Genomic DNA, 18,837 nt, shown 5'->3' with positions numbered 1-18,837 from the left:
AAGCCTGAGTACCCCATGAGATGCTAGTGCTTCAGCCTTTGGCCTACCAGGGAGTTCCTTTTACCCTCTTGTATGTATGGATGTGCATTGGGGACAATGTTGAAATTAGAATACATTCACGGAGCCTACGCAACGGAATATTAATAGGAACGTACCTTCAGCCATAGTTGTTCAAGTGTTGTAGGGAATCACCTTCGTAAAACGTTGGCAAAAAACCTAGGAGCCTTCTAGCCTGTGCCTATCGTAGGATGCCAGACTGATGGAGTCACATGCGTATTTATAGGTAGGCTAGGGACTCTTAGGCAAATACTTTAGCCCTAGGGACTTCTCCATAAATTTTAATTACCCTAGGGACTCTTAATATATGGTAATTTATTTCCAACAAAGAAACTATCATATATGCATAACTACAAAATATTATCTGATATATTATTTCCTTTGGGAGACAAGGTAAATAATTTATTACCTTATATGTGGGCCACACTAGAAGTCTCTAGAAGAGACGGTAATTTCTAACATTCCCCCACTTGGCCCACATATTAAAATCAGATAATCATTTATGAGAGATAAACATATAATATGGCCACAAACTTTATCACTCAACTAAAAGTTATGCAACAATCACTTTAACTAGAATATATTATTACACGAATCATAACGGTCATGCTTTTAGACAAACACTTCCTTCCATGTATTACAATGCACAATATATTCTAACAAAGTGTCTAACAACTTTATGAATGAACTTAATATAAGTCATTCAGAGTCCAACATTATTGATCCAATGATCATACATGAAAAACCAAAAATGTGCACTGTCATGTATATCAAAATAAACATAATGTCTAGACAAACTGTTAGAGAGCAAAGTAAGACTAAATTGAGCTACTAAGCCCCATATGGGTTACATGATCCTTGAAAATATTAGTCAGCATACCTTTAGTCATAGGATCAGCAATCATCAAAGTAGTACGAATATGCTCAAAATTCACACCTTGCTTCTTCACATAGTCTCTAACCATCAAGTACTTTATGTCGATGTGCTTGCTTTGGCTGCCACTTTTATTATTCTTAGAAAAGAAAACTGTAGCTGAATTGTCACAAAAGATTCTCAATGGCCTTGAAATGGAATCGACAATCCTAAGGCCAGAAATAAAGTTTTTCAACCATGTAGCTTCATAGCATGCTATAAATTCAGCTTCCATTGTGGATGTTGCAACAATGGTCTGCTTGACACTTCTCCAAGACACAACACCTCCATTAAGAAGGAAAATGTATCTCGAAGTAGATTTACCAGTATCTTTGCATCCACCCATATCAGAGTCTGAATATCCAATCACCTCCAATGAGTCAGAAAATTTGTATGTGAGCTTAAAATCCTTGGTTCCTTGCAAATATCTCAAGACTTTTTTACCAGCTTTCCAATGGTCAAGACCAGGGTTACTTTGATATCTGCCAAGCATTCCTACCGCAAAAGCAATATCAGGTCTAGTACAGACCTGTGCATACATAAGGCTTCCAACAAGCGAAACATAGGGAATGTCTTTCATTTGCTCCTTTCCAATGCATTTTGTGGACATTGATTCAATGAGAATTTGTCACCTTTAATTATGGGTGCTGCTATAGGTGAACAGTTCTTCATCCCGAATCTTTCTAGAATTCTTTCAATGTAGGCCTTTTGAGACAGTCCAAGTAATCTTTGGGATCTGTCTCTATGAATCTCTATGCCAATGACATAAGAGGCTTCACCCATATCCTTCATCTCAAAATTCTGGATAAGGAACTGTTTAGTCTCGTGCAACAATCCCAAGTCACTACTTGCAAGCAAAATATCATCCACATATAGGACTAGAAAAATATATTTGCTCCCACTTATATTAAGATATATACGCTGATCAATGATGTTCTCCGTAAATCCAAATGAAGAAACAATATTATGAAATTTAATATACCATCGGCGGGAAGCCTGTTTTAGCCCATAAATGGATTTATTTAACTTGCAAACAAGGTGACTTTTGTCCTTATCACAAAATCCTTCAAGCTGACTCATGTATACCTCCTCTTCAAGATCTCCATTCAGGAAAGTTGTTTTCACATCCATTTGATGTAACTCTAAATTAAAATGAGCTACTAATGCCATGATTATTCTCAATGAATCCTTCTTTGATACTGGAGAGAAGGTTTTATGGTAATCAATGCCTTCCCTTTGATAAAACCCTTGGATACAAGTCTGGCTTTATATCGTTCGATATTACCAGATGAGTCTCTTTTAGTTTTAAAGACCCACTTGGAACCTATGGTAGAGGATCCCTTTGGTAATTCGACGAGATCCCAGACTTTATTTTTAGCCATAGATTCTAACTCTTCTTTCATGGCATCATACCAAAATGTGGAGTTTTCTCCACTCTTGGCTTGTGAAAACGAGCATGGATCATCTTTTATTCTAATATAATAATTAGACTCTTGGAGATATACAATATAGTCGCTAGAAATTGCTGATTTTCAAATTCTTAAAGATTTTCTCACTCCCACTGGTTCAGACACTTCTTTAGTGGGTTCAGGTAAAGCGGGTTGATCTTCATGTGCCTCCTCAAGTGGTGGTGGCTCTTGAACTTGTTGTTGTTCAGATAATTCATGAGAACTTTTCTGAGCAACATTCAAGTTCCTAATATATAAAAGTACCACAGGTGGTTCCCTTATTTCTTCCAATTTCACCCTTTGAGTCAAACCACTCCCACTCTCTTCATGCTCCTCAAGAAATTTAGCATTTCTAGCTTTAACAATTTTAGGAGAATGATAAGGATAATAAAACATAAATCCCTTAGGGTTAATAGCATAGCCTATAAAATAACCACTTATTGTTCTTTCGTCCAACTTCTTTAGTTGTGGGTTATAAACTCTCACTTCAGTTGGACATCCCCATGTGTAAATGGTTTAAACTAGGTTTCCATCCTTTCCATAACTCAAAAGGTGTCTTGGGGACAGCCTTGGATGGAACCCTATTTAAAATATACACAGCGATTTTTAAGGCTTCACTCCATAAGGATAAAGGTAAACTTGATCTACTAATCATGCTTCTTACCATGTCCATTAATGTATGGTTCCTTCTTTCTGCTACACCATTTTATTGTGGTGTTCCTGGCATGGTATATTGAGCAATTATGCCTTCACTTTCAAGGAACTCAGCAAATGGACCCTTAACTTGTCCTTTATCTGTGTACCTACCATAATATTCTCCACCCCTATTAGATCTTACAATTTTGATCTGAGCATCAGTTTGTTTCTCTACTTCTATTTTGTAAACTTTAAAAGCATCAAGTGCTTCTGATTTGTTAAACAGAAAATAAAGATACATATATCTTGAATAGTCATCAATAAACGAGATAAAATATCTCTCACCATTCAAGCAAGGGGTAGGAAAAGGTCCACATATGTTTGTATGTGTGATCTCAAGTAATTGAGAACTCCTTTTGACACCTTTAGTTGATTTGTTGGTATGCTTACCCTTTATGCGGTCCACACAAGTCCCAAAGTCAGAAAAATCAAGAGTTTTTAGAACTCCATCATTAACCAACCTTTTGACTCTATCAATAGAGATGTGTCCCAATCTCTTGTGCCAAAGACCAGATGAGTTCTCATTGATAATACATCGCTTAGTGCCAATTTCTTTATCATGCAAAGTTAAAACATTGCATTCAAACGTGGGGTCTAGCTCAAGTTTATATAAATTTCCTTTCAAATTTCCAAAACTAATAACTTTATTATCTTTCAAAAGTTTCACAGAAGGATAATGAAAATTCAAATCATATCCACTAATCGATAGTCTTGAAAGAGAAATTAAATTTCTAGAATATTCTGGAACATAAAAAGTATTTTCTAAATCTAAGTGAAAACCATCCTTCAAAATGAGCCTATAAGTCCCCACTCCTTCCGCACGTGAACGCGTCCTATTGCCAAAATAGACGTATTGTTCATTTCCTATCGGCTTCCTATGAGTTAGAAAGCCCTGCATGATTTTGGCAATGTGAATTGTAGTACCAGAATCAATCCACCATGTATTATTAGAAACTTCAGTAAAATTAGATTCATAACATACCAAGATAAAATTGCCTTTCTTCTCAAGCCATTTCTTGTATTTCAGGCAATCCTTCTTCCAGTGTCCCTTCTTCTTACAGAAACGACAAGCATCTTTGTCAAAGGTACTTTTCTTCTTCATAGGAACACTTTTGCCCTTTTTTGCATTTCTCTTACTATGAGTCACCATATTAACACTTTCAGGTATATCATGCTTCAACCTCTCTTCTTGTTGAACACACATGGTCAAAAGTTCATTGATTGACCATTTATCCTTATGTGTGTTGTAAGAAATCTTGAACGGACCATATTCCGCAGGAAGGGAGTTGAGAATGAAATGCACAAGAAATGGTTCAGACATATCCACCTCAAGGGACTTGAGTTTAGTAGCAATGTCTCTCATCTCCATAATGTGCTCACGCACTGTACGACTTCTGTCGAAAGTCATACTTGAGAGCCTCTTCATATGGGTGCTGGCCAATGCCTTGTCAGAGCTTACGAATTGTTTATCAATTGCCTTCATGTAAGCTTTGACCTTATCGCCATTAGGTATAGAACCCCTAATGCTTTGGCTAATGTGAGATTTTATGAGCATTAAACTTAAGCGATTAGATCGCTCCCACCGCTCATAATTAGCCTTATAGCTGGCGTACTTGATTCTGTGGGAATAGGTGGTTCATCCACACGGAGTGCCAGGTCTAGGTTCGAGCATCCCAAAGTGAGAAGGACTTTCTCCTTCCATTCAACATAATTGTCACCAGAAAGCATTGAAATTCGAGCATTCTCATTAAAAAAAAGCAGTAGGAAAAGCGGTAAAGACTGCAAAACAAGGATAAACATACATAAGCTATGAAGTATAATCCATCAAAGGTGAATCGCGTAAAATACCAATGCATAAAAAATTCTAGACCTTTCTGTGGGCAGAGGTTGCAACTCATGAATAGAATTTAATAATTTTATTAGACTAGTAAACCAAAATACATAATACCTATGGGCATAAGATAATTTAACTTAAAGATTTACTATCTCATTCCAATTAATCTCACCAAAATGGTTACCTCCCTGTAGGGACGAGTTACCATTTTAATAAGATAACTGGACTAAATAGATGTCATTATAACCTTTAATCACTAAATGTGATGCGATTAATAAACTCAATTTCTTTTATATTAAGTATTCAAGATGCTATGGCCACTCCTAAATACATAATACAAAACAAAACTTCAAAATTGACATCTTACAATGATAAACCTTTATAATTAACTTTCACTAGAGTGTTGATTTGTTTCAAAGCGGAGATAAAAAATATAGACAGGATGCCTATATATCCTCAAATAATTCTTATAATTAAACTAAATATTATAAGAACTTCCAAAGATTTCAACGAACACATATGTTATATTACATAACTGAAGACCAAAGTGTTTGTTTCTTTTCGTGTCAAAATCTCACAAGGCAATTCCTCCAAATTAACAATCTAATACTTTAAATTGAGCAGTGCTTCAAGAATACCTCAAAACTCTTTGTTTTAAAAGAGAGCAATTAAATACTAATTCCAGAAAAAACAAGGTTTAACTTTTAGGATTCAAAATAATATACGAACCCTTCCAAATTCATTACGAAACACCGACACACATAATGAAAAATACATGGCAGACCGTATTTGTTTCATAACTTAAAAGGATATTAGAATAGTCATTAGAAATTGCAGACCACTTCTTCAAGAATTCAAAACTTATAAAATATTCCAATTCTATAAATCCAAGAATATGGACAAACTTAGTATATGGGCCCATGCTTAAAGGAAATACATTACAGTCAGCAATCCAATGCATATCTCTAACGCAGTACTCATGAAACAGAGGTCAAGAACAATACTATAATTCGACTTTGAGTTAATTAGCAAATCCATGAATTAAATATTGTACTATTAAATTATTTTCATCAAGCTTATGGAAGAGAACCCATCTTACCGATTATCCAATTTATGGTCTGGCTAAAAGACATAAAATGAAATCAAGAGAATCTGTAATCATACAATAATACAGATCTATTGCAACTATATTCGCAAGACCAGATACCGAACAAGACAGCTAAAGGCAGGCTCTGATACTAGATGTTGAAATTCGAATACATTCACGGAGCCTACGCAGCGGAATATTAATAGGAACGTACCTTCAGCCATAGTTGTTCAAGTGTTGTAGGGAATCAACTTCGTAAAACGTTGGCAAAAAACCTAGGAGCCTTCTAGCCTGTGCCTATCGTAGGATGCCAGACTGATGGAGTCACATGCGTATTTATAGGTAGGCTAGGGACTCTTAGGCAAATACTTTAGCCCTAGGGACTTCTCCATAAATTTTAATTACCCTAGGGACTCTTAATATATGGTAATTTCTTTCCATCAAAGAAACTATCATATATGCATAACTACAAAATATTATCTGATATATTATTTCCTTTGGGAGACAACAACAACTACCTAGTAAAATCCCACATAGTGGGGTCTGGGGAGGGTAATGTATATGCAGACCTTACCCTTACCCCGATAGGGGCAGAGAGGCTGTTTCCGATAGACCCTCGGCTCAGAAAGACGAAAATAAATTTAAAAAAAAAAACAAGAGGAGAGAATTCATTAGTAACTCCAATAGAAACCGTAATAGTAACATAAACAAAAACCGAAAGATGAATGACATGCAATAACAGTAACTATAATCTAAGGCCTGGGGCTAAGACAAACAACAAGAATAGTGTGGGTCTAACATAAACTGCAAGCCATCTAAGACCAACCCTAATCCAACCCCGCCTCACCCCCGGAATAAAGTAAGGAAAGCTTTACTACCCCTATCCTACAACCCTAATGCTTGACCTCCAGGCCTTCCTATCAAGGGACATGTCCTCGGAAATGTGCAGTCGTGCCATGTCCTGCCTGATCACCTCTCCCCAATACTTCTTATGTATCCCTCTACCTCTTCTCGTACCCACCACGGCCAACCGCTCACACCTCCTCACTGGTGCATCGAGGCTTCTCCTTTGCACGTGCCTGAACCATCTAAGCCTCGCTTCTCGCATCTTGTCATCCACAGGGGCGACGTCCACCTTCTTCCGAATATCTTCATTCCTAATCTTGTCTATCCTAGTGTGCCCGCACATCCACCTCAGCATCTGCATCTCTGCTACTTTTATCCTCTGGATATGGGAGTTCTTAATCGGCCAACACTTTTCCCCATACAACATGGTCGGTCTAACTACAGCTCTATAATACTTACTTTTGAGTAATAGTGGCACTTTCTTGTCACAAAAAACTTCAGATGCAAGCCTCCATTTCATCCAGCCCGCCCCTATGCGGTGAGTGACGTCCTCGTCGATCTCTCTGTCCCCCTAAATCATCGACCCAAGGTACTTGAAGCTATCTCTCTTGGGGATGACCTGTGGCCCAGCCTCACATCCCCGCCTACATCCCTCGACTTAGCGCTAAACTTGCATTCCAGGTACTTTGTCTTAGACCTGCTTAATTTGACACCCTTAGACTCGAGAGTCTATCTCCAAACCTCCAATCTCTCGTTAACACCGGCCCTCGTCTCATCAATTAGAACTATGTCGTCAGCAAATAACATACACCATGACACCTCCCCTGGAATATGGTGTGTAAAAGCATCCATCACCAAGGCAAATAAGAATGGGTTAAGTGCTGAGCCTTGGTGTAATCCCATAACAACCAGGAAATGCTCTGAGTCGCCTCCCACCGTCCTAACCTTAGTCTTAGCTCCATCATATATGTCATTGATCGCTCGTATGTAGGCTACCGGCACGCCCTTCGCCTCAAGACATCTCCAGAGCACCTCCCTAGGAACCTTATCATACGCTTTCTCTAAGTCAATAAACACCATGTGCAGATCATTTTTCTTATCCCTGTACTGTTCCATCAACCTCCTAATAAGATGGATAGCTTCCGTAGTGGCCCAAGCCATCTTGAATAACATACACCATGGCACCTCCCCTTGAATATGGTGTGTCAAAGCATCCATCACAAAGGCAAATAAGACATCTTATTGGTGACAAGGTAAATAATTTATTACCTTATATGTGGGCCACACTAGAAGTCTCTAGAAGAGACGGTAATTTCTAACAGACAATGCACAATTTAAAGTGTGGGGTGAGGAGATTGTCTAGGTGATTTTCTATGCTATTTTAGTTGTGTTAGTTTAGTAGAATAATTTTTTTTAAAATAAAAAAGATTAGACTTTTCCCGACGATGGATCTATTAGACAATTTTCCTGAGGGATTTAAGTCTAAAAAAGACAAAAAAGATTTTCTTTTGTTAGGTAGTGTAGTAATTACCCCTTGGTTTTTCTTTGTGCCGCGGTTCTTTTCCAAGGGTTTTGTTTGAACCGGGTGTAGTTAGTTTTATTCTTTTTAGGAGTAGGAGCCAGTGTGAGATAAATTGAATTGAAGCAATATTTCTTGACTTTGTTGTGCTTTGAGAATAGTGAGTACTTTGGCTATGACGCTTAGGCTCAGTTTTTGACTCTATTAGAAGTACCTTAAATTGTATGATCTTAACTTTGCTTAACTGCTTTGACTAGAATGTCTATGAGTCCAATCCTGAATGAGCTATGTGCCATGTGCGTGTGAGGTTTGGGGTTATTCTGTGCATTGCAGTTGATGCATAGAACTTGCCCCGTGTGTTTGCAAAGCGAAATAGTAGTTTTGTTCAGTCTTCGAAGTAATATAGGCATTTCATTGTTGATCCAGATATGTATAGTTTACCCGCTTAATTGTTATGTATCGTAGTTAACCCATTTGAGCTTGTAATCTTGTTTCTTTGGCAACCACATTACAAGCCCTACCCATTTGTTTGAATTAACCGTCTATTTGAACCGTTTCACCTATCATGAGCACTTGAATTGTTATGAACTTTGTAAAAGTTAAAGTGTGAGGTGTTGGTTTGGCTTTTGAGTGGAACTAATAAAATAAAGAGAAAGGTGCACTGATTTGAAAGAGCAAGAGCCACTTGAATTGACAAAGAAAAGAAAAGAAAAGAAATAGTTGTATTGTGTGCAGATATTCATTGACAAGTGGTAACTCTTGATGTAATTGTGCTCAAATAATTTGGGAGTTGATGTATATTTATGTGAAGGTGGAGTAATGATTTGACATAAGTGTGGGGTTTGAATGTTAAAGTATATGGATTAAAGTGCTTAGGGAGGTGTAGTCACTATTATATCCAAATGTATCTTACCTCACTCGCAGCCTACATTACAACCAAATAAAGTCTTACTTGATCCTAGACTGAATGAGCTCGATTATTAGAGCAGTAAACTATGGGCAAGCCTATGGTACATCTTTTGTGGCACATGAATGTCGTTTCTAAGAGTGAGTGAATTCTTTCTATCTTGAGTTCCTAATGGTTCTTAACTTTTATATTGTGTGGAACTACTCTCTTTTGTTGTGTGATGGCACTTGATTCATGAAGGAAAGGTAATGTCAGTGACCTCTATGTTAGAGTAAGTGGGTGAGTTGTGAATAATGCGTGGTACTTGTGAGTCAAATCTTGAGGTGAAGATGTTACGCTTTTGTGCTTAGGCTATTTTAAATATTCTTGGTGTGATGAGTTAGGAGAATTGTGTAAAAAGGTCGTTTCTATATAAAGTGTAGTTTAATGCTCGAGGACGAGCAATGGTTTAAGTATGGGGTGTTGATGATAGGCTATAATTACGTATTTTAGTCGTTTATTACACTCTAATTTATTGCACTTTAATTGAGTTTGAGCTTTAATCGCTAGTCTTCTACACTAATTGTGTATTTTATGCCTTGTGCGAGTGATTCCGAGCTATGTAGATGTTATGGAATAAATTCAAGTGATTTGGAGTTTTAACGTCTGAGTAAAAGCCCAAGGAATTAAGCCAGGACCATGTTCGGGGATCAACGGGTGATAGTTAAGAGCGAAACGAAGAATCGAGCGGGCATACGATGCATTGTCTAGTAAAATATGCATAACATTTTGCTCCAAACTCCGTCTGGGCTCCACAATATATCGTTGGAAAGATATTTGAAAAGGCTACAACTTTCATGTTTTGCGTTTTTGCGAATTCCCACTACCTCGGCTCATAGAGCGGCACGAGATGCGCTATGCCTGTGAAAATTTTCTGCAGCCTGTCAGAATCAGCAATCTAACCTTTTCCACTGCCGCCCCGCATGGCGCGTCACCCCATGCATCGCGGTAGTGCAAATTTTACAAAGTGATTGTCCTATTTCACGCAAGAGAAGGTATTTTCATCTGGGCCCGACCCTACTTGGTATAAATACATGTAAAAATGCTATTTTGAGGAGTTGGACATACTTTTGACATAACTTAGACCTAGGGAGAGCACGGAACCGTTGTGGAGACCGGAGATTGGACCTAAGGAGGCAAGAACACACTAGGAGCAAGTCAGAGAATTCTTCTACGAGTTTTCAGTTCTTTCTTCTTGTTTTCATTATTGGTTATGAATTCTAGTATTGTAGTTGTGAGCACCTAATTTTTGATAATATTTAATTTTTTTTTATCACTTCTTCTATGTAAATATTTCAGGGGTTTTAACCTATTATTTTTAGCTTTGTTACACTTTTTATTATAGGATATAAATACAAAATTTAAAAGGTGAATTATTACTATTAAAATTATTTAATTTTTATTTTTATTTTTAAAATAAAAATCAAATCCGAAAAAATATTAATTTTGTTAATTTTTGGGAGTGATTTAAAAAATAAGAAAAAGGGAAGTATTGAATAAAAAAATAAAAGTAAAAGTAGGTGGAATCCTCTTTTAAAAAGTAAAAGAAAGTAGAAAATTAAAAAAATAAAAGTAAAAAAGAAGAGATATCTCGAAAATTTTGCTATAAATAGGAGGAAAAAAAAGAAGAGATAGAAGAAAAACGAAGGAGGCGGAGAGAGCGGTATACACTAGATATACACTCTGGATACTCTGGATATACAGGGGCAGAATTCATTTTGGAGAGAGTAAAAAAGATAGAACCAAATTTTATTGAGAGCGGAAGAACACCAGAGAGAGTTCAAATCTAGAAAGAGAAAACAAAGAGAGATTTTCGGACTATTTTTTTTCTCCATTTTTACTGGTTTTCTCCGTGTTGCTGGGATTTCTGGATTGAGGTGTTGAAGCTACTGTGTTGGGCTTTCTGCTGCTGTATTTTGCTGTTTGCTGTTGTTGATTGCTTACCCCATTTTTCTGTTCTACATACCAGGTACATGTCTTGAAACTCGATGTATGAAAATATCCAGTTGAAAATGAATGAAGTGGAGGCCTATTGTTGATTTACTGCTTTCATTATACTGTAATAACCGTACTGATGGACTGTTAATTATAAGTTTGTGCATTTGAACCATTAAGTGTGTGCTAGATATTTAGAAATGCATATGAGTTTAGTTGAGTATTCGTTGTAATAGTTCCATGCTGGACTAACAGAATAGTTTCTATTAATTTAGTTAATTTCCAATTTTCCTAGATCTGTATAAATGGTATTCTCAAGTTGTGATTAATTAGGCTGTATACTTTTAAAGTAGTGTGATACTTCTTCTGATAATGGGAGCTTTATATTTAGTAGTGATGATGTGAGTTAATCTATAATTCTGAGTTTGAGTGGTTGTGTGTGGGTTCGAAATCAGTAAGATAAAAGTAGATATGAGATATGTAATTCGTAAGGTTAATTTAGGCAATCCATTTTCGTCCAGCATCCTTAATTTTCGAGTTTCAATTCTCATATGTGGTCACGTTAGTGTTTAATCAAAGTTCATGAGTCAACATTTTAATAAAAATGAGTCATAGTAGGGAATTTGAAATTTGAACTAGTATGCACCATGTTTGAAATTGTGATCATAGGCAGTTTACGTGGGTCATGAAATCTGAAATCAGTTGCTTTCCAACTCATGTTTAATGTTGCATTGAATTTATTTTACTGGCTAGTTAATTTTAGTAGTAGACTCATCAGATTTGTGTTCTTAATTAAATTAAAATTCCATTTAGTGTAAAAGACAGAGCTTAACAGGCTAGTCCTTAAACGTTTGGGCCTCAGGATAATTGATGCATGGCCCAGACCAGTTTTGGCCTCTTTCTCATTTAGTCCTGGGCCAAGGTCTGTTTTGGCCGATTTATGGTGTATATCTGGTTTTAAATTTCCTCTGCTGGGCTCACATCGAAGCCCAATGGTCGGATGTTGGTGCAAAAATATTACTTAGTTTGCATCAGTCCAGTAACAAATTAATTAAGGCCTTTCTTTTATTTTAGAGACAAATTAAGTATAAAATTATAGATTGCTCTAGGTTTGCACTTTAAAATAATAAAACGGGATGAGCCTCGCTAAACAAAACACATAAATTGTGGGGCCCTCGATAATTGTATATATTAAAATACTTAGATTTCGGGACGGGCCGTTTAGCGAATTTCACGGTCTTCCCCAAAATAATAACGCGTTAGTCTCTTTAGGCGCGTATTTTAATAACATTACCTCCCTAAACTCGGGTGCGCATTTATGTGACCCAAATCCAAATCCCAACGATGTTAAAGTATGTCCAAAAACCACGGGGGCATTTATGTGACGTGGTTCAAGACTTGTTTTAATGACGTTGCAATTTTCTTTAAAAATGAATAAAAGCGGTTAAGGTTAAAATTTGCACATATGTTCATAATTGTTAAAATCAGATAATTTAAGCCAAATATAACAGTTGAGCGACCGTGCTAGAACCACGGAACTCGGGAATGCTTAACACCTTCTCCCGGGTTAACAGAATTCCTTACTCAGATTTCTGGTTCGCGGACTATAATACAGAGTCAATCTTTTCCTCGATTCGGGATTCAACCGGTGACTTGGGACACCATAAATCTCCCAAGTGGAGACTCTAAATCTTTAATAATAAATCCCGTTTCGATTGTCCTTTAATTGGAAAAACTTCCTTATGCCCTTGCGGGTGTAGGTAAAAAGGAGGTGTGACAGCTCTGGTGACTCTGTTGGGGATCGAACCCAGAATCTCTGGTTCAGGGTTCAAGAATTCGAGCTTAGAATAATTGTTATATTTGGCTTTATTTATTGTCTGGTTTTATTTACATGGTTGGACCTAATGTGCTAAATGTTGCTTTTACCGCTTTGATATTTGGTTGGACTGTATATAAATTGTTACGAAACTCTCCTCTCTCTGAGTCTTCTAAATCATCTGGGAAGTGTGTACTTCGTGTGACTTCTTTTCTGTTAGAGTCATATCTCAATTTTAGAACGAGGTTCGGATAAGTTGCAAAGCCAGTGAAGCTTCTGTATTTCCGGTACGCTGCCCCCCCCCTCCCCCGGCTCGAGTTATCCGCTCGGGTAAGCCAAGTCTAGAACAAACAAACCCAGGTTTTTAAACCTAGTATAACAATACCTCATGCCGAATACCTAGTAGGAATGCTTGTTTGCATCATGTGCATTTTGACTTTGGGGACTCAACACAGGGGTTGGGTCCGTCTAGAACAGGTGTACCCAAAATAACAGACCATCTTGATGCATCCTATGTGCTACATGTTGCATTTCTTCGAGGGTAAAAGGGTCATTTGGAGGACTAATGATAGTTGAGGGCAAATGAAAAAAAAAGGGTGAAGCGTGAAGATAAAGCGAGTGGGGCCTAATTATGTTTTTTGTTACATTTTGTTAAGATAAAAGAAAAAAAAAAGAGAGCTTGGAAAATTCAAAAGATTTTTATACTTTTTTATCATTTTTCAAAAATCAAAAATAAAAAAAAAAGGGAAAAAGAAAATAAAAATAAAAAGAGTTTACATGTTTCATCATATTTTCAAAAAAAAAAAAGAGAAAGAAAAAAATATATATTTTCTCTAAATTAGTTGTTATTTTTACTTCTCGCCCGTATCCTATCAGCCCGAACTACGCGAACCTGATTCTCGTCTCTCGGGTCGGGATACATAGGCAACCCACATAGGGTCCGGTCTTCCTAGTAAATCTTAGGTTCTTGGCTTTGCGGGGTCTTAGCCAAATTTTGCACTTCTAGCCACCCTTTGGTCAAGTAAGCCATTTTGCAAAAATAGCCTCAATCATGTTTTGCATGTGTCCAGTAGGGAGTGTTATTGTCTCACATAGTGTTGGTTTAAAGTTTTCTCATACAGGTGTGGATTTATTTACCGGAGTTTGAGCATGACAGACACTACGTGACCATCCAGTCAGGATCGCTCAATCAGGAGTTGATTAAGGAGATTTGTTTTATTTTTATGTTTTGAGTCCGTTCTTCATTTTATGTCTGTCTTTTACTTTCTAGTTTTGTACAATAATGTCAAGTCTTTTGTTATTGTATTTTCTTCTTTATATTTGAAAAACATGTGTTGTAACTCAAAAATCCAGAAAAAAAGAGATATTGCATTTTATATTTCCGTTATAAGTTTTCTTTAGATTACTAATTCTAGAAATGGAAAAAAGAAAAAATTTTGAGGTTGTTTTTCCTTTAGGCAATCAATATCTAGGACTTAAAATGAATTGTTTTTATGTTTCCTTTAAGTATATTAGGACCAAAATTCCAAAACAAAAAGAGAATTTTCTTTTAGTACTTCTTTAAAAGATTTATTTAAGGTGTTAATTCAAAATCTAAAAAGATTTTCTTTTGAAAAGTTTCTTTGGGAAATTAGTGAAAAATGAAAAAAAAATTATTAGGATATTGTACATAGAAGAGAAAAAAAGACAACATACTTTACCTTTGATTTATTTTCGGAGTTTCTCTTTTAGACAATCAAAATTGAAATCAAAAATATATTTTTTTGCTTGTTTCGAAATCTTGCGTCAATATATCGAATGAAAATTCAAAATATTTTTCTGTGGTGTATTCTTTAGATTTTCTTCCTAAAAAAAAAGAATCAAAAAAAAAATATTTTTCTCTTCTACGATTTTCCCTTAATAATTCCCATAGAGTATTTGTATCCAAAAGAGAGAAAAAATATGTGTTCGTTAAGCTTGAGTTTGGAATAGGTTATAGAACATTCAGTTTAGAAAATTTAAATTTTTTAGTTCTTTTTCTCATCAGAGTAGTCATTAAGGTAAAAAAATGTCTGTTTGTTTACTTTATTTCCGATCTTCCAGAACTACGCGAAGATCTGATTCATGCGGCGTTATGATACGTAGGCAACCTACATAGGGTTCGATCGAATCATTTTTTTATTATTAAAAGAAAAAAAGAAAAAAAAAAGAAAAAAAAAGAGGTGAAATTGTGGGATGTAAGATATGAGAGAAAGAAAGAGTGATGATTAAAAAAAAGAGAAATGAAGGAAAATGGGCAAGCCAGCAAGTGCTAGAAAAGCAAAAAAAGAGAGGTTGAAATGAACAAATTGGGATGATGTCAACTGACCTTTGTACCCTCGAAGTCATTTTAGAACCGATAACTGTGGCTAGGTGCATTGCACATAATGTGAGATTATCTTATGCTAAATGCCCTAACGCTAATGTGATGGCTTCATTTTTGTTATATTCATAGCAGAAGGATGATTGGTTTGTGGTTTTAAAGGGGTAACTCTTCTCTACAACATAAAGTCAAAAGGCAATGACAGACAACAACAGAACTGAGTTGGTTGATACCGGTGCTCGAAAGCAGTTAGTTGAACATGACAATAGATTGGTTGAAGAGCTAAAGATGTTAAGACAGCACATGGAGGACATGTATCAGGCTTGGATGACTGGGAAGGCACCACCCCCGCCACCACCTAGCTTCCCTGATGTTGCCCTTACCCAAAATCCGAATGCAATGCCAGATGATCCTCCATACTCTCCAGATCTACCTGCTTATCACAACTTTATCAACCACCCTAGTAGCTCCATCACTCGTCCTCCAACTATCTTTTCCCAAAAGTGCCCTCCTGTCACATCCACTATCCCCGACAATGAACACCCACTCAAAGCTCATGATGCCCAATATTACCCCCTCAGAGGATACCCACAAGGCTCCCAACTCATACAAGCGGGGTCTGTGGGATGGGCATCATGTTATAAATGAAGAGTTCACAGGAAGAAAAGGGCGAGATGGGATACCCAGGAGGCTGAAAGGCATAGAATAATCCTTAAAGAACAAACAAGGAAGGGGAGACCAGGGTAGCATGGCTTACAAAGAACTGTCTGTGTCCCCTGACGTTCGCCTGCCCGCAGGGTTCAAAGTGCCAAGATTTAACTTGTATGATGGGTGTGGAGATCCGGTAGCCCACCTGAGGGTCTATTGCAGTGAAATGAGAAGCGTTAGAGAGAAAGATGACCTGTTGATGGCATATTTCAGTAAGAGCATGACTGGGGCAGCTTTGGACTGGCATACTATTCAAGATGTTGGTAAGTGGCCTACATTGGGTGACATGGCTCAAGATTTTGTTCGATACTTTCCTTACAAATCAGGCGTTACCCCAGACCGCTCCTCCCTATCTAAAATGGAAAAGAAGCCAGAGGAAAGCTTTAGGGAGTTTGGGCTCAGATGGAGGGAGCAAGCTGCTAGAGTCAATACCCCGATTGGTGAAAAAGAAATGGTTGAGCTTTTCCTACAAGCCCAGGGACCTACCTACTTCAGTTGTTTGATCCCGGCCCTAGGGAAACCTTTCAATGATGTGTTAAAAATGGGGGAGCTAGTAGAAGAGGGAATCAAGTCAGGCAAAATCATGAGTTGTTCGAAAAATATTCAGAACATCCCAGTAAGCTTGGGTGGAAGAAAGAGAAACAGAAAAGATGATCCAATGGGCCTTCCCGATCAACACTTCGAGCCTCGACATCGTCCCCATGGATATTCTTATGCACCAGATAATCCTCCCCAATGCCACTTCTCTCCACAGAACTCCCAAAGTCGTACATCACTCTCCCAGTACCCAGCTCCACAAAATGCCTATCCACCCCCACGAGCCTATCGAAAACCCCCTGGATCAGGTTCCCGACCCAATCAAGCATTTAAGAATGAGAGGTTGCTGAAAAAAAGAAAAGGCTTTCACCCCATTGGGAGTGTCATACGCCAGTTTGTTCCAAAAGTTGAAGCAATTGGACATGTTGAAGCCGATCCAGATAAAAATGTCGAACCCCCTGTCAAAGAAGTTTGATTTTTCTCAAAGGTGTGCATATTTCTCAGATGCCCCGGGGCATGACATAGAGAAGTGTTGGAATCTGAAGAATTCGATTCAGAAGCTTATTGATGCAGGCGACATTGTCGTGCAAAATCCAGATGCAACAGACACCAGCCAAAGTCCATCGCTTGTGCATAATGAGACGCATATGGTGGGTATGATTTATTTTGAAAAGAATGTGAGAATTCTTCTGGGAGCCTCGGAGGCTCACATGCTACTAAGCTTTCAGTGCTGTCAGAGGTTGATCTTAAGAACGAGCCGACAAGGAACCTAAAAGCAATTTGTTAAGAACAATGTGATGAAGACGTGTGAAGTTCCTAGTATTGTTGATGCAGAAGTCAGTGGCTAAGATGTTGAGTTTGAGGATTGGAAAGATTCTCTTTTCTTGGTGAGCCAGGGAGGAGCTTTGGTGGCTTAGTTTGTTGTCATTTCTGTTGTCCGGGTTATTTCAGGGTTGTAATCCGGATATTGTCTTGTGACTCAAACCCTTCTATCCTTTTATTTTGTCTAGTTCCTTTAGTCGTAATATCTCATTTAGTGTTGTCTAGGTTTGTTCCAGGGTTGTATCCCAGTTTGTTTTACTTGTTTTGTTATTCGAACCATTTCACCGTCTGTCTAATGCAATGTCCTGTCTTTTGTTATTTCCAGTCATTTTCTTTGTTTAGTTCTTTTCTATCCTTTCATTTTGTCTTTTGTCTAATGCTGGTTCCAGTGACATGACATGCATGCAAAATTCTAGGCCTGGTCTTAAAGTCAGTTTAGTTATGAAGCAATGGAACAATTTTGAAGATGATAGGGACATTTGAGGGAAATAAGTAAAGGCATTTTGAGATCACTTCCAGCCCGAATTGTGTGAAACTGGGGCAGGTAGAACGTAAAGAAAACAATACTAAAATGCATCATGACGCATCAGGTTGAAGCTAAAGGCAAGTTTGCCCAAATTGACAAGAGTCGTTCGTGGTAATGAGGGTGAGAGTGTTGTCCAATGGTGATTTATATTTAACAGATGTAGAAGGCGAATGTGTAGATATGCGTATCAAGTCTGGTACAATCAAAAGATGTTACGATTGTTTTCCTTGGTTTGTTTAATTGTATTGTTTGTACTTGGCATATTTTTAAGATTGGAATGACGAAGGCATTTTGTTTTGCTATCTAAACACCTTATCCTTCATTACCCCTTTGAGCCTCATTTATTTTCTTTCATACCCCTCTTCCGGAATCAGTAGCAAAGATCAGAAACACAAGCTTGAAAGATAAGTAAAGGAAAAGGAGAAAAGAATAGAACGAAAAGGGAGAGAAGAAAAATGAAAATTGAACAAAAAAAAGAAGAGAAAAGAAGAAAAAGAAAAAAAAGGAAAAAGAAGAAAGAAAAAAAACAACAAAACAACAAAAAAAAGGAAGAAAGAAAAGAAAAGAAAAATCACAATAACAGAGCAATTCCTAGGACATGAACTACGTTCGACCTGATTCCTTTTAAGGATACGTAGGCAGCCTCACGGTTCGGTCTCATCAAAATAAAAATCCAAAAATTCCCCAAGCAAAGAAACTGGGGCAGAAGTGGTGGTTGTGGTAGGAAATCTGATTCCGAAAGTTGTAATTTTGAACCCATTCAAATTGTTTTGAGCCTTTGATATCCTTTCTTCCTAACCCCATCC

The 18,837-nt window shown here is 37.3% G+C and overlaps 1 protein-coding gene across 1 annotated transcript; it reads right to left on the bottom strand.

Annotated features, from left to right (window-relative positions):
• Positions 1 to 875: 875 nt before the first annotated feature.
• On the bottom strand, positions 876 to 1,550 carry LOC138890269 (secreted RxLR effector protein 161-like). The gene has a single exon (XM_070173641.1). The coding sequence runs from the start codon at positions 1,548 to 1,550 to the stop codon at positions 876 to 878; it is 675 nt and encodes a 224-aa protein (XP_070029742.1).
• Positions 1,551 to 18,837: the final 17,287 nt, after the last annotated feature.

The sequence above is a fragment of the Nicotiana sylvestris genome, chromosome 4 (assembly GCF_000393655.2).
Source record: "Nicotiana sylvestris chromosome 4, ASM39365v2, whole genome shotgun sequence".
In the NCBI taxonomy this organism is placed as follows: domain Eukaryota; kingdom Viridiplantae; phylum Streptophyta; class Magnoliopsida; order Solanales; family Solanaceae; genus Nicotiana; species Nicotiana sylvestris.
This window is presented reverse-complemented; position numbering and strand designations above follow the sequence as displayed.

Coding starts and splice junctions, on each gene's coding strand:
- LOC138890269 (XM_070173641.1), bottom strand. CDS start 1,550: ATGAAAGACATTCCCTATGTTTCGCTTGTTGGAAGCCTTATGTATGCA.